Genomic DNA, 22,114 nt, shown 5'->3' with positions numbered 1-22,114 from the left:
TAATAAGTTTCATAGTCCACAAATACAAAAATATTGCTATCAAACGAAATAAAGTTAAAAAAAAAAGATTTTGAGAGACAATTATAAAGAATTAAATAATGAAGATCTAACAAAAGTTAAAACATGAAGAATTTTCGGATGAAAGGTTCTCTCAAATTTATTTTCATGGTGCGATATTAGTGTTCGGTCTCAACTTATGAACTACAATTAATGAATAGAGCTTTTGAGGAGTCAAGTGATTGTTAATAAATTTTTGATAATCTACATACAAAGGTAATTACACATAATTGATCAATAACTTTTGGACGAGCTTGTGTGCGAGGCGTTGGGTACATATCAAGCATAAGTTTGGGGCGCCTGAGGCGGAAGCTTCATAAGATAAGAGTCCACATGTAATCCAAGAGCATTTTACGAGTGTCTCACTCTAAGGCCAGTCTTAATTTTTCCTAACTACTATTTGGCAAGTGAAAACAAAAATGATTAAGATTTATAACTGAATATTCATTAATATTTTTACCTTTTAAATTCTTTCTTATTAAGATTTATAACTGAATATTCATTAATATCTTTACCTTTTAAATTCTTTCTTATTTGATTTATGTTGGAAGTCTTGATATTTAGGATTTTAAGAGCAATCAAGATTTTATCTTATATAAATCATTTTCTTATTTGAATAATATAATATTCTCATAATTCTTTTGGGCATAACATGACTATAATTCATTCGATGTTATCTTAAAACTCTTTTAGTTAATTACTCAAATAATAATTTTCCCTTTATTGATTATTTTGTATAATATTTTAAGACAATACTCAACTATCAAAACAAATAACGAAAAACAAAATTATAATAGAGATAGAGAGAAAGAAGGAGGGAGTTAAAAATTATAATAGAGATAGAGAATGAGCGATCTCATAACTTCGATCATTGGCGGAACACCAAAAGTTACAATAATTCATATTTTCTTATTTATTAAGCCAGCTGCACATAATCCATATTCATCATTAATTTTTAGGAACTTAAATATTTTTAATGCAAACATATTATTTAATAATTTTTATATAATTTTGAAAAAAAGTTGTATACTCAGACATGGATACACGCGCAAAGCGAGTACCATAAGACTAGTAGAACAAAATAAGTAAGAGTTATTTTGTAGTTTTAAAATTTTAAAAAAATTATATTAATTATGTTACCATTTTTTTTTTTGAATTTGGAACTTTTATTAGAACATACTAAGGTGCTTCCACACCGTTACACAAAATACTAATACCCTTAAGGGCATCCCAGTTGCCAAGTTTGGCCAACATCCTACAAGCATCGTCTACTACATGCTTAACAAAGGTAGCGTCATTTTTGTCTTCCTGGTCATAACAAGAGGAGATGGTACTTCTAAATAAATAGGTTTATTGATGTTGATCTCGTAGGCTGCTTCCCTAGCTAACAAGTGAGCTACTTCATTTCCTTCTCTGAAGTTATGCATGACCTTCAACTTTCCTATTTTGGATATTAGCCACCTGCAATCATGAAGTAAAGTGTTGTAACTAGAGTATCCTTGATCCAAGTATTTTATTACCTCGTTTGAGTCAATTTTCACTTCTAGAGGAGTGAGATTCATATCCAAAGCTAGTTGAAGACTATAACGATCCAACCTCTCATTTTGAGTTCTAGCACATCGTTCGACAGTTTGAGGCCTTGAGTAGCTTCACTTCAGGTATTATGACTTGTACGTGTGGTCAGAATTGAAATTTTGGGAAGATCAGAGTTGAATTGGAAAGAAAATTTTAATTTCAGAAGCTTTAAGTTGGAAGAATCGACTAAGGTTTGACTTTTGAGTAAACGACCATAGAATCGGGATTTGAAGGTTCCAATAGGTTCGTATGATAATTTCAGAATTGGGAGTATGTTCGGGTCAGATATCGGATGGCTCGAGAGTATTTCGGCGCTTATTACGGAAGGTTGGCATTTTGAAGGTTTAAGAATTTTCTAAGTTTGGAATGAAGTGGATTTTGATGTTATCGATATCAGTTTAGGATTCTGAGCCTCGAAATAGTTCCGTATGATGATTTTGGTCTTAGAGGCGTGTCTGTGCATTGATTTAGAAGTCTGTAGTTCGTTTTGGTGTCAATTGGCGAAAGTTGGAAATTAGATGATTTTTGGGAAGTTTGACAGGGAGTAGACTTTTTGATATCGGGGTCGTATTCTGATTTCAGAAGTGGGAGTAGGTCCGTAATGTTAATTATGACTTGTGTGAAAAGTTTGAGGTCAATCGGACTTGATTTGTTAGGTTCGACGTTGAATGTAGAAGCTTGAAGTTCTAAAGTTCACTAAGCTTGAATTGGGATGTTGTAACGACCCGAACGGTCGTTTTGAGTATTACAACCTCATTTTTCTATTTACTGCTCAAATTGTACTTTACAGTTGTTGTGTGAATTGCTGGGACAATTGGCTCGGGTCCGGTGAGGTTTTGGAATGAATTGGAACACTTAGTTCCAAGGTTTAAAGTTTAAGTTAAAATAGTGATCGGATGTCGATTTATGTGTAAACAACCCCGGAATGGAGTTTTGATGATTTCAATAGTTTCGTATGGTGATTTTTGGACTTAGGAGCGTGTCCGGAAAATTCTTTTGAGGTACGTAGTGAAATTAGGCTTGAAATGCCGAAAGATGAATTTTTGGGAAGTTTGACCGGGGGTTGACCTTTTGATATCGAGGTCGGAATCCGATTCTGGAAGTTGAAATAGGTCCGTAATGTGAAATGTAACTAATGCACAAAATTTGAAGTCATTGCGGATTGAGTTGATGTGTTTTGGAACAAGATGTAGAATTTGAAAGTTCAAAGGTCCTTGATTTTGAATTGAGGAGTAATTCGTTGTTTCAATATTGTTAGGTGTGATTTGAGGCCTCGAGTAGGTCCGTGTTATGTTATGGGACTTGTTGATACAATTGGTTGAGGTCTCGGGGGCCTCGGATGTATTTCGAACGGTTAACGGATCAAATTTGGACTTAAGGAAATGCTGCAACTGCTGCCAACTGGTGTGATCGCACCTGCGAAGCCGCATGTGCGTGAAATAAGCCGCAGAAGCGGCCAAGAGTGGGACTGGGTAGTGCTCGCAGGTGCGAGGAATTTGCCACATCTGCGATGCCGCATGTGCGAAGGTATTGGCATTGTCCGCAGGCGCGAAATTTGTTCCGCAAATGCGGATGCGCAGGTGCGAGCCCAGGCACCGTAGGTGCAAAAATGCATGGCCAGTGTTTAAAACGAGGGTTCCGAGATTTTTTCTCATTTTGGATATTTTGGAGCCCGGTTTGGGCGATTTTAGAGAGAAAATTTTCCACACTACTTGGGGTAAGTGTTTTTAACTCCCTTGTGATTATATTCTATGAATTAATCTTCATTTTTGGTGTAAGATTATTGAATCTTCAAGAGAAATAGAAGGAAATTTCTATAATGTCACAAAACAAAATTTTCAAGTTTGAATACCGATTTGGAGTCGGTTTTGAGTGAAATTAGTATGGTTGAACTTATAATTGGATGGGTTCTCGTATTTTGTGAGTTTTGTCGGATTTTGAGATGTGGGCCCCACAGGTGATTTTCGGGGTGTAATTTCGAATTTTTGGAAAATATTAGCATTTTGATATGGAATTAATTCTTATAAATTGTGTGGACTGAGTCAAATTGTTATGACTAGATTCGAGCCGTTTGGAAGTTGATACGCGCAGAATAGAATTTCTGGAGCATTTTTTAGCTTGCTCGACATTGGATTTGGCTTGTTCGAAGTAAGTAACTCTTCTAATCTTGGAGTTGAGGGTATGAACCCTGAATATATGTATTTTGTGAATTGTTGGGAGGTGACACACATTCTAGGTGACGGTCGTGTGGGCGTGCACTATAGAAATAGTGACATAATTATTTCTATGGAATTTTATAGTTAAATAATCTTGGCATTTTCCATGCGGTTTTATGTGTTAAAGAAATTGAGCTGAAAAATATATTAAAAATCATGTTGAGGATATGTGCCAGTATTATTGGGACCCACATGGTCATATTGCTGTGAATTATTGTGTTAAATTAAAAATTCATACTCAGTCATATTCATTTCATTGTATATCATATCTCCGTCTCTGTTGTTATTTATTGATACATCATATCATTATTTTTGGGCTATTTTTTATGACATTGTGAGCCCGAGAGACTGGAGAGATTGATGACTGAGTGAGGCCGAGGGCCTGATTGTGAGGATGAATGTGGATCGGGGCTGCCCGCCTGCAACATACTTTATTATTATAGCACGTGAGTTGTCCGTGTAGTACGTGAGTTGTCCATGCAGATTATAGCGTTTGCGCTGAAGGAGCCCCTCTGGAGTCTGTACATACCCCCAGTGAGCGCAGGTACCTACTGAGTGCGAGTGCCGAGTGCTAAGTGACTGGGAGGCATGAGTGATTGTGAGGTATGCCCAAGTGGCAAGAGTGATTGTGAGGTATGCTAGAGTGGCACGAGTGACTGTGAGGTATGCTAGAGTGGCACGAGTGACTGTGAGGTTTGCCCGATGGGCTGTATATGAGTGATGTTCTGCCCGAGGGGTTGTTTATGATTTTTTTCATTGAGTTGTATCGCATTGGCATGCACACATGACATACATGCATAGAGATGTATTTTTTCTCATGTTGTACAACATCACATCATTCATGATTTCTCACACATTTTGACAGATGGGCATAGTGATGCATTTGTTTTACACGAGTTATCCGGAAGGAGAATGAAACATCTTATTTATTATTGAAAAGATTTTTGGAGAAATTTATTATTTTCAAACTATTCATATTATTGGCAACTTCGGCAAACGATTTGGGTTTTTACTGATGTATTTGAAAGAAAGAACTACTATTTTTTGTTGAAATCATGATTTGGCTGAGTATTTTATCCCTGAGTTACTTCTGGTATTATTTGTTTTATGTTGTTATGGATTGTTGTGGACTATTGATTTTGGACCCGACCTTGGTGGAAGCTCGTCACTACTTTCAACCTACAGCTAGGTTTGTTACTTACTCAGTACATGAGGTCGGTTGTACTGATATTATACTTCTACACATTGCGTGCAGATGTTGGCTGTTGTTGTTGCTGTGCTCGATGGTTACGGGATTTGAAGATGTACTTGCGTTCTTGTTGTAGCTGCCTCTTGTTCAGGGTAGCCTTAGATTTATAAAAGCTTTGTTTATGTATTATTCAAACAGACTATGTATTTATTTCATTTCCGCTTTGTATACTCTATTCTTAGAAGCCCATGATTTGTATTACCAGTTCTTGGGGATTGTATAAGATCAGGATCTTTATTCACTTAAATTGCTTTAATAATTATTATTAAAATTGGTTAGTTGGTAATTGGCTTACCTAACGGGATGAGTTATGTGCCATCACGACTAGTTAGATTTTGAGTCGTGACAAGGTGTGATTCATGTTTTTAGCATTTTTTATGCGATTTGAGGTCCCGATCAAGTTCGTGTAATATATTGGGACTAGTTGGTATGACTGGATAGGGTCCTGGAGGCCTCAGATGAGTTTCGGGGTGGTTCGGATCAATTCTCATTGTTTTGTCACTGTTATGATGGTGTCTGGTTTCCTCCTTCCCAAACGCGAAGGGTTTCATGCGTTCGCGAAGAGGAATTTTGGGGCTACTGTGATTTGGCCATCACGAACGCGATACAGGAGACGCAAACATGAGGCAGAAGCTGGGAAGCCTACGCGAACGCGAGCTGGAGGCCGCGAATGCGAAGAGGAAGGGAGAGTTGGAGGCAGCCAGGCGTTAAGCCTTCGCGAACGCGGATAGTGGCCCGCAAAAGCAAAGGGTAGTTGTCACAAGGCTTCGCGAACGTGACGAGGAGGTTGTGAACGCGTAGAGTAAATTGGAGACTGAAATTTTTGGCCTTCGCGAACGCGAAGAGGAGCAGGCCTGGGCGGACTAGTTTTAAAACGGGATTTGGATTCATTTCACCCATTTTTCACACGACTTGGGGCGATTTTTGGAGCTCTTCAAGGGGGTATTTTCATCATCTAATGCAAGGTAAGTGACTTCCACATTATTTTAGTGAAATACATGGATTATATTTGGATTTAAACATGGAAATTAGTAAAAATTTTGAATTTTGAAGAAAAACCTAAAAATTGGTATTTTTGGATTTTGACCACGAAATTGGACATGAAATTAGGAATAAATCATATATTTAAGTTTGTAGTTTTATGGGTAAAGTTCATTTTCGAAAATTTTCGGAATCCTGGCACGTCGGAATCATAAACCAAGAAACTCTATCCCTCAACTTTCAGTAATCTTCTTCTAGTTTAAGAATATTATTATATTCTAACTTGAGGGAGTCTTCTAGGTTTTGAAGAAACATACTAGTAGGATAGTTACTAGAATTCTGGATACCACCTAATCGAGCTAGCAGTCTTTTTTTTCCTACGGAAAAGGTCCTCAAAAGAATTGTTCTTTCAATATATCAGAGGCGACAACGTTAATGAAATTAGAGGCGACAACGTTAATGAAATCCGGGTGAGTACACCAAATAATTTCAAGCCTAAATGGTTTCTAGGTGGCACTATTAGAGGAATTAAGATTGATTAATAAAGGGTTATGGTCTAAATAAGTCCTAGGTAGATGGGTAACAGATGCACGAGGAAAAAGCGAAAGCCACTCTTCATTGGCCAAAATCCTATCCAGTCTTTCCATAATTAAATCTTTCCTCCTTTTCCTATGACTAGACCAGGTGAACTTGCATCCCTTAAATCCTAAATCAATAAGCTTACAATTGTTAATATATTCCCAAACTTTTGATGTTCTACCTAGGCTAATAGGCCTTCCTCCTAGTTTTTCACTTGACGTAAGGGCATCATTAAAATCTCCTTCTACGAGCCATGGCCATTACTGGAATATGAAAATATGAATCAATGATCCACATTCATATCACAAGATCAATAAAACTTATACTTTATAAACAGTGTGACATTTCATTATTATCATTTCAAGAAAAGAAAAGACAATAGAAAGGACTAATTTGTCAGGCATTAGTAAATTTTTGGCAGAATACATATAGGGCTACCTAAAAGGCCCAAAATAGTCCAGGACTTTAACTCAAATTAGTCATATTTCTTTCACATGGAGCACTAATAGTTTACATTCTTTAATAAAGTGGTACATTTTTAGTCTCCATGTTTGATATGAAAAAAAATATTTTTCGGTAAATATTTTAAAATAGATTTTTTTCTTTTTCTTTAAAATATTCTTTGTTTATTCATTAAACAAAGAATAAACAGCCACGTGGCTTTTTATGATTTGTTAATTTTGCCACATATCGCGTGTGAGATTCACGCATGATGTTTTTTGTACTGATTTGTTATAAGGGATTTAATAGACACAGGTTGAGTAGCTAATCGATACACTTTAATTAAGGTATCTAAGTGAAAGTATGTGCCAACTTTAGGTACACTAATAGGGACGAGATTCCTTCATGGTCCACAAGTTTCAGTTTTAACTTGTTGTTCTACGAAGAGATTTAATCTGGTCGTTGAACTTATGGATGTACGGTCCCTAGTGTTCTAAATTATGCGGGGAAAAAGACGCCACTCCTATTCTTTCCTCAATCTTTTTGCGGCTTGACTTTTGCAGATCTAATTTGTTTAAATCTGTTCTAATAAACGAGTTTTGTGATGCAATTATTTTATCATCTTAAATTATCTCCTAGGCTAAAATTGAATGTTTGGAACAAATTATTTCCTACGCTGCTAAAGTTGGAAGTTTTCCTACTTCTGAATGAACACAGAATTTGTAAATGAAGATTAGCTTTTTCTTTTTTTCTCGTGAAGCATAAGAGCACCAACTCAAAATGGTATCAAATTAAAGCATAATGAGTTCATGCTAAAATAAATTGGGGTTATATTATTTTGTGAAATTCGAGAATTTGCGATTTTTTCTTCTGTACCTGTATCTTTATACTCCTGAATTCATGTGATATTCAGCTTTCAATAATATTCAGCAATGTGATGTTCAGATTTCAACATCGCCCAACTTGGGAGAATAGACATTAACTTGAGGCACATACAAGTTAGTAAGAATTTAGTCGAAGTATTAATTTGTTTTTCTGATTTGAATGTGTGGTAGCATATAGCTAAATCATTATTTGAGCAAATTATACATTTATCTATTGTACATTGTGTTGGTTCTGCTTTCTTGTTGTGCATTGTGCAGAGCATGTGATTGATAAAAGTTATCAAGATAGATTACATGGTTAGGCCATGTTGATTGTTGAAGCATAAGCAGCAATAAAGATAAAGAATAATGAAAGAGGAACTGTCATATTGTTCTTGTGTAAAGATCCCTTCAATTTATACTTTTTTAATTGTTCTGATACTTGTACCTGATGAAAAAATATAATAAGAACAAAAATGATTTAGGTAGAAATACCCAATCCGTTATATAGCTATAATTTATATCTCAGTATTATCTTTAAGATATGTACTTCAATGATTTTTCAACAGTTATTGTATGTAAGAAGATGATATCTTTAAGAATATTATCAGTTTCAGTTTCATCAATAATAGGAATGAAAGTGGAATAATTCACATCCAGATTGATCAATAGCAGGAATGAAGATAGAGTAGTTTTTGTTATTAAATTATTGCCTAATTGAATATTTTCCTTACATTCTGTTAGGCGTAGTTTCGGCTTTTCGTTTTTTGTTCTTGACAAAATGTTGACGTTGATCTCTTGAATGTTGTAAAAGTTATGATGTTTACTATTAGCCTAGGAGTTTGTGTTTCTCAAATAAATAACTTTGTTGCCTCTGTTTTATCTAAATGGATTTGCATAATAGACTTAGGCTTTCATAGATTTCAGGCTTTTGGCTCTCTTGAATTTATATAAAGAATAGCCCTACTATCACTCAATTTCATTTTCTCATGAAGGTCTTGATTTAGCCACTCCTTTTGTTGTTTCTATAATATTGATAAATTTGTTAGAAACACATGTTGTTCGATGATCCTCAAAAGATGTGTGGGAGCTACTTATAACTATTTGGTATCTTAACAATTTAAACGGTATATGAGAGTCAAGTTGTATGTGAATAGTTGCAGAGAGTACTACTAATGAATAAGTGTTGAGGTTTATCTCCACCTGTGTAATGTTTACCTATATTTTTTATGTTTTAGAAAATTCACTTCAAGTATTTGTTTTAAATTTTTTTGAATTTGAGTTTTTTAGGTGAGTGGCTAAATCTTTGTTATGTTAATAGTAAAATTATTTAACTAACTTTTGTCGATCTTTATAGTTTTTTGTTAAGTGAATTTGCTTTATACTTTTTACCGGGTTTGCAGACTCGAGTTTACAAGTCAAGATGAAGGGTTCGAAGGCCTCATATGAGCTGACAAGTTGATAATCATTTTCTAGGATTGTTAAAAAAAAGTTTATATTGTTTGGCAGGGAATTCAGCTATTTTATTTAAAAATTGTGTAAACAGTACAAGGATTTGTATAATATTGTCATACTCTGTGCACCTAATGGAATGTGAATCCATTTTTTTTGGTAGTGAATTGCAAAATATATACGAAAGAAGATATTATTGATAGTCTATATACAATTCCTTTTCTATATTATAAATTGTATAATATATAGGACAAGAAAACATTATATATTTATATTAACAGTATTTTTATCCATAATAATTATTATGACCAGCCATGCTGATTTTTAACGACCAATTTTGGCCCTTAAAGATTTTCTAGGATAATTAGGAGCTGGTCGGTGATATTGTTTAGGACTAGAAACATGGTCCTTAAAAGTGTTTTAGGGACCAGTATTTTGGCAGTTACTGAAACTCTTTACGGACTAGTTACACAATCTCGTTGCAAAATGACCTTTAGCGACGGAGCCTATAGCGACGAGTAGCGATCAGATTTACCTGGTCGCTATTTACCATTTGGGACCAAAATTTGACTTTTAAGGACCATTTTTCTGGTCGGTAATAAACATTGTTCTTGTACTTCTATATGTATTCTGCCTAAAAGTTTTATACTTAATAAAGAAATTTATTTTAAATTAGGACTGTTATATTGAAACAGGAGGAAAACATTTGTGAAAATTTTCGTTCAGAGACATCTAAGCTCACAGGAAGAAAAAAAATTATATAGCTCTAACAAATATTTTAAAAAATCAAAATTTAATCATAAATTCATATTTAAAGAAAAGACTATTAAGAAAAGTCAATGTTAAAAAAAATCTCTATCAGTAAAAAGAAGAACTCTCTCTCTCTTAATTTATTGATTGCAAATTTTCATGCATTTTAAATATCATAAAAATTACTCATGCTTTGAAATGCGTTTTATGTAGTTTTAAAATATTAAAATCTTATTTAAAACTTAAATAATCAATATCCGAGTTATCCAAAAAATTTAAAAATTCAATCCTCGTACTCAAAACCCTGCTCTATTCTTTTTGAATTGAGGGAAACTAATTTTATCCTAAAATTAAAATTAGGAAAATATAGTGGAAAAAAGGAAATATTTGTGAATTCTTGGTCAAACACTCATAGCCTGTTTGGCCAAGGTTCTCCCCACCTCAAAACTGTTTTTTCCCCTCAAAAAATACTTTTTTCTCAACTTGAGGTGTTTGGCCAAGCTTTTTTGGGAAAAAACTGATTTTGGAAAGAAGTAGAAGCAGTTTTAGAAAAGCGAAAAAAAGAAGTTTCTCCCGAGAAGCAGAAACAGTTTTGACTTTTCTTCTTACCAAAAGTAACCTTAGCAAAATATGGTATATATCAAAATAACCTTACTTATTTTAAACTTAATACTTAGAATTAAAGATTATATTATTGAACTCTCCTAATGTATAAATATTTCTTTTTATTTTTAGGATAGCTTTCTAATAGATGGTGACTTTTGAGATGAATACTTTTATATTTGTTAAATAATATTTTGATATATTTAAATCATCTTGAAAGAATTAAAGTACTCTTAAATTTTATTTTCATGTTTTACTTAAATAAAATAAAAAAACTTAATTATTATTTTTAATAATAAATATTTGAGATTATTTATTTATTCATATAATATTAACTATTAAGTAAATCTCTTCATGTATTTATTCGTAATTTGATACTTAAAAAGTATTTTTTGAAAAGCTTGGCTAAATACAAATTATTGCTTAAAAATACTTTTCAGATTGATTAGTCAAATACAAATTGTTTCTCTCAAAAAGTACTTTTTCGAGAAGCACTTATGAAAAAACACTTCTCCAAATAAGCAGACTATCAAAAAAACATTTCCAGCTGGGCCAAACAGGCTGTAGCAGCCCACTAATCCCTGGCTCCAAGTCCAGCCCAATCTTGTTCAATTTTCCGCTAAATTTGGTCACTACTCAGAGTCGGAGCCAAAAGTTGGAATTTTATTGTTTGTCAGTGAGTAGTTGGTGAACAAGAATATCAAACATCAAAAACTCCATCAGCAGACCAAAATACCCATTTAACTTCTAGCCATTTTTTAATAAAAAGCTTCAACCTTTAAGTCCAATTTTACATACCCATTTAGGTAAAATCCTTCAAATTCTTGGTTTTTTTGTGTTTTTATTTAGTGAGGTTATGTGTTTTTATTCATTATTTGATCTTTATTGGAGTTACTTAATATAATAATTTGTTCTTGCTATGTATTGTTACACTTTGCAGTAGCTAGTGGAAAAGCTTCAATCTTTAACTCCGATTTTTACATATCCATTAAGGTAAAATCTTTCAAATTCTTGATTTTTTGTTTGTTTTTATTAAGTGGGGTTATGTGTTTTTGTTCATTATTTGATCTTAATTGGAGTTACTGATTATAAAAATTTGTTCTTGGAATATATTATGACTCTTTGCAGTAGCTAAAGGGAAAATGGCAGTAGTAGATGATGATGATCATGAGCAACAAGTTAAGCCACCACAAGAAAAGAAGAAACCAGAGTCTGAGGATGATAAAAGGTCAAATCTTTTTTTCTGTTATCAGTTCACTTTTTTCATGAATTTATGAAAAAGTGTTTTTTTAGCTGTTAATCACTTTTTTTCAAGAAACCAGAGACTGAGGATGTCAAAAGGTGTAATCTTTGTTTTTTTAAGAATTGACCCTGTTCACTTAATTCATAAATTTGTGAAAAGAAAAGTGTTTTAATGAAGTTTTTCGCTGTTTATCACTTGTTTTTTCCAAGAAACCAGAGACTGCGGATGACAAAGGATCAAATGTTTATTCTGACTCAGTTCACCTTTTTCATGAAAAGAAAAGCATTTTATTGAAGTTTTTTTGCTGTTTTATTCACATTTTGTTCAATGATGAGCTGTATGCAGAAGGAAAAAGATTGTTCCTGGTAGTTTGATGAAAGCTGTGGTGAGGCCTGGTGGTGGTGAATCAAGACCTGCTGAGGGTGAACAGGTAGTACTTTTTCTGAAATATGTGCTTGTGATGATGATTCATATTGATGGATTGGTCAGTTTTTGTGAGTGTTAGGTGGGAAAAATGTTGGTAGCTTATTTTGTTTTTCAATGAATCTTTTAACAGGTTATATATCATTGCACAGTTAGAACACTGGATGGAGTTACAGTTGAATCAACACGGTCAGAATTTGGAGGTAGGGTTGATATAATGGAACCTTTGAGAAGCTATAGGTTTACTGTCAAACAACTTATGCAGAAGGATTATGGATGTGACGTGTTGCTTAATTCACTGTTCTTGCTTTGGAATAAGGAATACCAAGTTATACTTTAGTTTACAAATAACTATATGATGACAGGATTTACAAATTAAATATACCCCACCTCTACATTTTGATTTTGTCATATAAGTTAACTCCGTTTTATTCCCATGGATGCAATAGGACTTTACAGCTTGTTTGCCATCACTTCATGCCATAAAATTGTTTTAACTTTGTTTCTTTGAATGATTACACTTACTTTTTGCTTCACTCACTCTTACCTCTGCTCTCTAATTTGCAATATGCCAACTCATATTGCTTCATTGCACTGCGATCTTTTCTCTTTTACATTTTTGTTACACAGGAAAGGGTACCCCAATAAGGCATGTTTTGGGAAAGAGCAAGTTGATTTTGGGATTGCTAGAGGGGATTCCGACAATGTTGAAGGGCGAAGTTGCAATGGTAGATCATTTTGAACCTCAAATTTAGTTATCACAATGCAAATCTGTCCATTTAAAGTCTGTTAAAAGTAAACAAATCATAACATTCTACTTTTTTCAGTTAAGTAATCTTGAACCCCACCAAAAAAAAAAAAAAAAAAAAAAACCCGAACGAATATTTAGTGATACTACCCGGACAGAAGTATCACTGAGTGGGTTGCTCTAGTGGTGAGCACCCTCCACTTCCAACCAAGAGATTGTGAGTTCGAGTCACCCCAAAAGCAAGGTGGGGAATTCTTGGAGGGAGGGAGCTGAGGGTCTATCGGAAACAGCCTCTCTATCCCAGAGTAGAGGTAAGGTCTGCGTACACACTACCCTCCTCAGACCCCACTAGTGGGATTATACTGGGTTGTTGTTGTCCCTGGATAGAAGTATAAGTGCAAAACACTTCAATGGTAAATTAATCTCCTCAAACAAGATGTAGTGAATCAGTCAAACCTTAATTTTCTGTTGACAGCACTATAGCAGCGGTTAAATCTACTTGTTTAGTAACCTCTTCAGAATATGATACATCTCCAATATTTTGCATACATTTTTTTTATTCAAGTAATATTTTGGATACCCAATACCGTTAAAGGGGATAAAAATGATAAAATAATTTCCGATCATTCTGATAAGTTAAATGTAGTTGCCAACTCCACCTGCTTTATATATGCCCCTTAATATGAGCTTGTGAAGTCATTTTCCCTTTGTTCTTACACCTTTGCATGGATGATATGAATAATCATATTCCTAGCTCACTTTAAGTGTGGCTCGTGTTATCGCAGTTCAAAATGAAACCTGAAATGCACTATGGAGAGGAGGATTGTCCAGTTGCAGTTCCAGATAACTTTCCCAAGGATTCTGAGCTTCATTTTGAGATTGAGCTGACTGAATTCTCCAAAGTCAAGGCAAGAATGTTTGTAAATCCTATATAATGTTAATGACAATGAAAGAGCAATCTGTTCCCTCTAGTCCCTTTTACTTTTTGTAATTGCTCATATGAGTTGGTGCCTTCATAGCCTTGTTGGAGCTGTATGCACTGCTGTTTATTCCCGACTATGGCAACTCTTGATATCATTTATTTTGCCCCTTAGTTTGTTATTCTATATCTTTAAGTATCACAAGGATGGTAGTTCTATTTTTATTAGAAACATGTAGGAACGAAGAGAAGGTGGACGCATTAAAAAAATATGAATACTAGGGTTGTACACTTTACATACAAAGCATGGCCAGCATGGACACCTATAGCTGACTATTTAGATTTGTTGATATTTCTTCAATTTGGAGAATGACTAGGATTGAAGGAGCATAGAAAAAACTGCCAGCTACCAACTTAAGGAAGTTTCTATCATTTTGAGTTCTTTCCTTTTATCTTGTTTCTTATATATGCATTTGTTGTTATTTTCTTTCCTTTTCAGATCAGTACCAGATTTCCCAAAGTTGTCGAAAACTTTTCTCTCGGACCTTTGAATTATTACCTTTTTAATCCTCTTTTTAAGAAATTTTGGTGGTTTCATTGATGGTAAGATGTATCTCTAACAGTTGCTTTTTTAAATTCTCAGGTGATAACTGCTGATCTGGGAGTCCTAAAGAAGGTATTAAGAATATTTTTACTTTATCCACCCTGCACCACAGCAACTTATTTGAGCACATGGGTAAAATATGTGCAAGTGTGCGTATGTGTGTTTGTCTGAGTCTCTGTCACAATCTGGTGTTTTTATTCGAAGCTGGTTATCAGTGTAATAGCATATTGAACTTAAGTGTATTAGATGGAATAAGTAAAATGATTGTTTCTAACTATTTCTTTTCATTACTAAACAGGTTATAGAAGAAGGACAAAGCTGGGAAACACCTCGGGAACCTTACGAAGTAAAAGCTTGGTAGAAACCCTTATTTCTCCTGAGGCAGCTAATTCCTAAGGATGTTGCACTGATAGTTGTGAACATCTGAGCCGTCCTTAAATGTCACTCAGATGTGTATAATCTGAATTATTATTTATTCTAGGATTTCCGCAAAGTCGGGGGATGGGAAAGTGATTCTATCGCGGACTCAGGGTGAACCATATTTCTTCACATTTGGTAAATCTGAGGTTCGCTAATACCTTGTGAACTTTTGCTATACCTTCTTGATAGCTGATTCTTGCTCCAGTATTTAATACACTAGCTTATCCCTTGTCTATTCGCTTTTTCCCCTATTTAAAGAAAAAGCTACTATCTACTACTAGTATTGTTGTTTCATTTTAAATTGAGTTCAGATGCCAAACTCCTTAATCTTGCTGTCCAGGGTTTGAATTCTCCTTTTATATTGACTGCCAATGTGTATCTATTATCTAATCTTGGGTTCTTTTTTCACCAACTTTAGGTACCCAAAGGTCTCGAACTGGGAACGGGGACCATGTCACGTGGAGAGAAAGCAGTGATTTATGTTAAAAGTCAATATTATACAGAATCACCTCTGATGCCTGTGGTAGAAGGTGTTGACGAAGTCCATTTCGAGGTTGAACTTGTCCATTTTGTTCAGGTAGACGCTGTATATCTTGATTATTCCAGAGGTGCTTCTTTCTATCGCAGAACATATTCTTTTATCTATATTTTTTGTGTTCTTCATCTTCAACTTTCATTCACTATATTATAAATGAAATACCTACCCGTTTTGAGCAGATATCACATGAGTATGGGTACTTGACAGATCCTTAAAGCTACACTAAGACTTCCTAATATTTGGACATGTAGGTGTTGTATACACACCTGTAACCTATACCCTGATACATACCAATACTCAAGTCAGTGTAACATAGGTCTTCAATGATATTCCCATTTCACTCAGTAACTCGCGGTTACATGTTTAATGAGTTCAGTCTTTCAATTTGGTGTTTGTTCAGCCTCACCACTATAATTTGGTGTATTCCTCTGAATGTAATCATGATCTTTTGTCTTGTGCTTGATATAATTTCTCTATTGGTAGGAAGTATTTCATTATAATTGTAACTACTTTACCATTTTTTTATAATCTCATGCTTGAATTCCACTTTCATAAGGATGGGTGCAAAGATAACCACAAGTGTAAACATAAACGTCTATGTGTCTCCATTGTTGACTAATATGCTTGAGGCCAAAGAAAGGAACTTGTTTCTTCAGAGCACTGGTGTGGTGTGTAGGTTCCATGGAGCACAAATTAGTGTAATTTTGGTTTCTCATATTTGTTTCAGATTTTTGGGCTTCTTGGGGGTAGTGACTCATTTGTGGAATGATGGGTAAAGTTAACCAGAGAAAAAATACAATGGAAGCAAAGGATCCATATATGTGATATCAACTAGATGGAATTAAGACTTAGTTGTTATTATTACACTTAGATTAGATCTGGCGTTAATCAGGCATCTTTTTCAATCTAGTTGGAATATGTCTAAGGATAAGTGAGAGATCTAGGGAACATATAGTATTAATGAACTCCTAATTCCTGTAAGAAACAAATTACTTAGTGTTGGAACGAAACAGGTCTGAATAAAGCGAGAATGAATATGAGATTTGTATGGCTGAGTCGAACTGATTAGGATTGAGGTATGATTTGTTTGGTTGATTGTGTTTTATGCATTTGCTTTTTAATTTGGAAAAGTGGCGCAGACTTTTAACTTCAGTGCGATTTACATTTTATGGGCAAGGAAGAAGTCTGCTCGATTTATCTTTTACTGCTTTTCTGCTTTGAAAATCTAAATGCGGGTATTGTTGACGCAGGTGCGAGATGTGCTTGGCGATGGACGCCTCATAAAACGCCGAATTCGTGATGGAAGAGGTACCGTTGAGACTTAAGTTCCACACACGACTTTGAGCTTATATATTGTTACCTCTTCAGCACCCCTCATCACTGTGATCTGTCAAGTACTGTATAATATATCCGAGTGACATAAGACAATTGAGCTATTCTATTTTTGGGTTTTAATAGTATTTATATCAGAATCAAACAGCTTATCTGAGACCTACAGTACAGTCTATTTGTTATCCACATGGTGATTCATCTTATTCCCTTGTTTCACACGGCATTTACTTCCCTAAATTTATGTCCTTTTCATGAATTGGTTATCTTTCTCAACTGTTAAACTGCAGTATTTATGATTGACTATTTTGAGAAACTATAGCTCATTTATTTACTTACATCATTTGCTTAATTATTTCCCTTTTGGGTAAATGCAATTGAATCTGACGTAACCTCAAATTTGCCAATTCTTTCAAGACGACAATTATCTTAATGATTGGGAGGAATAGATGTCCAGTGAGGTGAAAACACTTGGATGTTGATTTACAAAACCCAGCAAGAGTTTTCCCACTCCTTCTGGTCCATCTTATTTTAGATTATATTGCATGATACTTATAACTTATCTACTATAGTGTCTGGCTGCCGCTAATCTATCCTACGACTCCTTAATTAGTGGTCAACACTTACTGACAGACAAAAGGTCTATGACTAATCTAGGTGTAAACGTTCTTATTTAGGCACCAAGGTCGTTCTTTTATGGGACTTTGTTATAGGATATTAACTGTATTCATGGTAAAATATGATAATAGTTTTGCTTGGTTTCTGTATGGAGTCGACAGTTATTGTCTTCACTCTTGTATTTAAGATGTTCCTGTTGATGGAGGTGTTAGATGTCCTTTTGATTCCAATGCCATGTACACCTGTTGCGTTTATACGGTAGGGTTAATATTAACTGATAAAAGCATTCGCACTTTTATGAAATAATTAGGTGAATTTCCTATGGATTGCCCTCTGCAAGACAGTCTACTGCGTGTACACTACAAAGGCTTGCTTCTTAATGAAGAAAAGACGGTGTTCTACGATACAAAATTCGATAACAATGGTCAGCCTTTAGAGTTCAGCTCTGGAGAAGGGCTTGTAAGTCATTTGACCTCATAACATGATCTATTCCTTGTTTTTGTTTGTCTTTTTATTTCACCATTGTCAGTATAGCTTGCTTACAAGGATACTGTATCTAGGAGTTAAACATTCTTTTGATTTTAATTCTTCCAGTTTGTATGACTAAGTTCTTTATTTTCAACATCTAGGTACCTCAAGGGTTTGAAATGTGTGTTCGTTTGATGTTGCCTGGAGAGATAGCTCTCGTAACATGCCCGCCTGATTATGCTTATGACAAATTTGAAAGGTTAGGAGGTAGAAAACTTGGGCTTGTACTTTTGCCTTTTCTTGGTGCTCTCGATTTGAATTCTGATCATCACGAACACGTCTTTTCTGATGAGAATTCCCCGCTAATCATAGCATTTTATAATTCATTTTTCATGTGCTCAGGCCAGCTAATGTTCCTGAAGGTGCTTACGTGCAGTGGGAAATTGAGCTTCTTGACTTTAACACACCGAAGGTAAAAGTACCAATAGAGGCTATGTATAAGATAGTAAAATGGTAAGGTGAGAGAAGGGGAAAGAATCTGCACGCACTGCTGATTCATAGGACTGAATGCTTGTGCTCTCCGTGCCAAATTGCAGGACTGGACTGGTTTCAGTTTCAGAGAAATTATAGAAGACGTAGAGAAGATCAAAGGCACGGTATGTATCAAGTGTATGTTTGCAGAAACGTTGATTAATACAGATATTCTGCTGCTTTTTAAATGATTATTGAGTTTCCACGGTAGATACATGTCTATAGCTTTGAGTATGGTTGGTATATGCATTAAACGGGCACTTTGTCCTAATATTAATCTGGATGCTTGGACTAGGTTTAGGGCCTCAACTGTTAACCTGTAATCTGGATATATTTGATCCTTTAAGAAAGTTTGCTTTTGTAGTTGGAAACGCTGTCATACCTGGATAAAAATTGGTTACAACAGAGCTAGTATTCATTTTAAGGGAAGTCCTTTGCTGCAACATGTTCCTTTTCAGGGTAACAGGCTTTTCAAGGAAGAGAAATTTGAACTAGCGAAAGCAAAGTATGAGAAGGCAAGTGCTCTCTTCTCTTTTCTTGTTCTTTTTCCTTTCTTTCTTCCTTTTTTTGTTTTTTGGTTTTCTTCTTGATCAGAAGTTGTTTTGGTGGTTTTTCCCTCCAACTCTCGGATTAACTTCAGTTGGGATCAGTGTTCAAATTGATTGTTCTTTTTCACTAGTTGAAATTGGAGCTCTATTACATTCTATTGTCACTTCTAGGGGGGCTTAATAATGTGACTTAATGTTGGTTTTTTGTACTGTTAGCATCGTGATCTAATTTGCCACATATACCTTGTTCAAGCAAAAGAGCTCTAATGAACTGTTTGTTGCTACTAAATAAGTTTTTGAGTTATTTGGTTTTTTATTAATCATAATCGCCAGAGTTTTCCAGACCCAACTTGTGGGATTATACTGGGTGGTTGTTGTGTGTTAAGCATAATCGCCAGAATTTTGTTTCTTAAGGACTGCCTGTTTAAGACTTCTGATTGATTCCTCCTCCATTCCATTGTGTTTTGATCTATATTTTAAAGCAATCAAGAACCTTGGAATTTGCCTTCTTATAAATATCTATTTGAAATTAAAGATGTTGCTAGCTATTGATTCCTCAAACTACTTCACATTTATGAGAAACAAGGGTCCCATAAAGTTAGATATTCCATTTTATGCGGCATTTCTATTTGGATCAATGAGGAATTCTAAACTTAAGGGATGAATTTTGAACTTGTATTTTTCTTACAGGTGCTTCGCGAGTTTAATCATGTTCATCCTCAAGATGACGAGGAGGGAAAGGAATTTTCGAACACTAGGGTAATTTTGTTCACAGAACAGATTATATTGTTATTATTTTAACTTATTAGAAAAAGGATTTTACGGTCAGACTTCTCTATAACAGCATCCCTATATAACAATTATTTACTATAAAAGCCAAGTTTTTCTCGGAATTGATGTTTATATTATGTTACAATATATGTCCTCTATAACAGCACTTCACTATAGCAACCAAAAACTATCGGAACAAACGAAGTTGTTATAGAGAGGTTTGACGGTATATTATTACTTTTTTGAAAAAAAAAGGAAAATTTTACTTTCATTACAATCAAAATGATTGATTATTTCCTTTCTGTCAATTTTCGACTTCTTAAAGGCTTTTTTTCCCTTGTGAATGTACAAAGAATTTGTTGCATCTTAATGTTGCTGCCTGCTTTCTGAAACTGGGAGAGCATAAGAAGTCAATTGAGGCGTGCAATAAGGTGACTCTCGAACTTTGTGCTAGCTGGCATATATGCAGGCCTCTCTTTTTCGAATCTAGCTAGACTTGTTTCTGATGGTATTGTGTAGGTGTTAGACGCAAATCCTGTTCACGTGAAAGCTTTCTATCGGCGTGGAATGGCCTACATGGCTTCTGGAGATTTCGAAGAAGCAAGAGCTGATTTTAATAAGGTGGTTTCTTCTTCTTGTATTTAGGCTATTAGGTAAAAGGTACTGGGGCATTTGGAATTTTACGAACAGAAAACTTACCCTGTTGACCGTATTATAGTTCTTAACCTTTCAGATGGTCTAGGTCCGTCCAGGCTTCCACTGTCATTTGTGAGAAATGCCGTAAACAATGGCAAAAATGTTAATTAGATAGTCTTAAAATACAGATTTCAGAAGTCTTTTCCGAGGTTTTGGAATAAGTAACACGGAACGTCACTCCCCTCAAGTCTCTATCATCAATGTGCAATGACTAACAAATACCGAGTAACATGAACATCATCCCCTAGGTATTTGTCATCAAGGTCGGCCGAAATGACTAGCAAATACCGAGTGACATCTCTCACTTTTGAATGTTATTGTAAGAACTTTTAATGAGGTCATTTTTCGAAGTTTAGGTGCTGAATAGATCAAAGACAAAAGGGGATCAGTGCCACATTTAGAGTAGTTAAGCGCTCCTGGCTCAATTTAAGATAGAGTTAAATATTATGCTTAATTGGATGCTGAGACATTCTAAGTTACACATGCAATGCTTGTAGATGATGAGCATCGACAAGTCATCCGAGGCGAGTGCTAAGGCAGCACTTTTGAAACTGAAAAAGGAGGAACAGGTTAGTAGGTGTACTGTACATAAACCTTTTATCCATTTTATGTTTTTTGACTGTAATTCCCAATCATTTGGACAAGCAGGAAGTCGAGAGGAGGGTTCGTGAGCAATTTAAGGGACTGTTTGACAAAAGACCTGGTGAGATTGCAGAAGTCGGGACTAATGACAGAGGGGATGATGCTATAGGTGAAAATTTTGAGAAAGACGATCTTGACAATTTAGACAGCCATGAAGAGAGAACTCATCAGACAACAGCGCCTCCACCTCGCTCAGGTATTTTGTCCCAATTGAGAAAGCTTTTCACATCTGTTGGCCTGAACCGGTGCACCATATTGTGAGGATTCAAAACCACGAAATCCCAGCAACAATCTCTCAACATCGTGTCGTTTACACTCTAGCCTTGAGAGCCAAGGTGTTTTAATCAGTTTCTCCTAAGAAAACATAGTCCAACCGGCAAAAATTGGCGGTGATTGTTCACTTTGATAGCACAAAATAAACTGATAGGTGAGAAAACAGAAAAGAAAGAACTTTATCTTTGACATAGATGATGTTGCTGGAGTTGTTGGTCCTGAAAATGGGATTTTCCTTTCTACCAATGAGGCCAGTCTATAAGAATTTTACAAACTATAGCTCTGTTGAGGATACTAAATGACTAATCTGAATCATTACAACTTCCAGTTTACTTTCTTCAATTGCTAATGTGCACTTATCTTTCAAGTTCTTATGTCAATGATACAAAACAACAACAAATCCAGTGTATTCCCATACATTGGGTTTGGGGAGGGTAGTGCGTACGTAGACCGTACCCCTACCTTATAGAGATAGAGAGATTGTTTCCTATAGACCCTCGGCTCAAAGTGTTTCTATGTGCATTATAAAGTTTTAAGTAGTAAACCAACTGGCAAAGCATGGGTGTAGGATGCTTAA

General features: G+C 35.0%; 1 protein-coding gene across 2 annotated transcripts; it reads left to right on the top strand.

The window, feature by feature from the left end:
- The first annotated feature begins 11,422 nt into the window (after positions 1-11,422).
- On the top strand, positions 11,423-21,879 carry LOC107774900 (peptidyl-prolyl cis-trans isomerase PASTICCINO1). 2 transcript variants are annotated; one of them, XM_016594565.2, is made up of 22 exons: positions 11,423-11,572; positions 11,707-11,759; positions 11,895-11,994; positions 12,355-12,439; positions 12,566-12,635; positions 13,063-13,160; positions 13,966-14,088; positions 14,743-14,775; positions 15,002-15,060; positions 15,185-15,269; positions 15,542-15,700; positions 16,912-16,969; positions 17,919-18,067; positions 18,238-18,335; positions 18,479-18,548; positions 18,673-18,732; positions 19,066-19,122; positions 19,846-19,914; positions 20,280-20,357; positions 20,446-20,547; positions 21,120-21,191; positions 21,271-21,879. In XM_016594565.2, the coding sequence occupies exons 3-22, from the start codon at positions 11,909-11,911 to the stop codon at positions 21,523-21,525; spliced, it is 1,866 nt and encodes a 621-aa protein (XP_016450051.1). In that variant the 5' UTR covers positions 11,423-11,572; positions 11,707-11,759; positions 11,895-11,908; the 3' UTR covers positions 21,526-21,879. The 2 variants fall into 2 exon arrangements, with proteins under 2 accessions (XP_016450051.1, XP_016450058.1); XM_016594572.2 differs by having other exon boundaries at positions 11,432-11,572; positions 11,710-11,759.
- The last annotated feature ends 235 nt before the right edge of the window (positions 21,880-22,114 follow it).

The sequence above is a fragment of the Nicotiana tabacum genome, chromosome 11 (genome assembly GCF_000715075.1).
Source record: "Nicotiana tabacum cultivar K326 chromosome 11, ASM71507v2, whole genome shotgun sequence".
Classification (NCBI taxonomy): Eukaryota; Viridiplantae; Streptophyta; class Magnoliopsida; order Solanales; family Solanaceae; genus Nicotiana; species Nicotiana tabacum.
This window is presented reverse-complemented; position numbering and strand designations above follow the sequence as displayed.

Excerpts from the sequence above, each read along its gene's own strand:
- LOC107774900 (XM_016594565.2), top strand. The coding sequence starts at position 11,909 with ATGGCAGTAGTAGATGATGATGATCATGAGCAACAAGTTAAGCCACCA. Across the intron at positions 12,636-13,062 it reads AACACGGTCAGAATTTGGAG|GAAAGGGTACCCCAATAAGG; the intron begins GTAGGGTTGATA and ends TTTGTTACACAG. Across the intron at positions 15,270-15,541 it reads TCACATTTGGTAAATCTGAG|GTACCCAAAGGTCTCGAACT; the intron begins GTTCGCTAATAC and ends CACCAACTTTAG.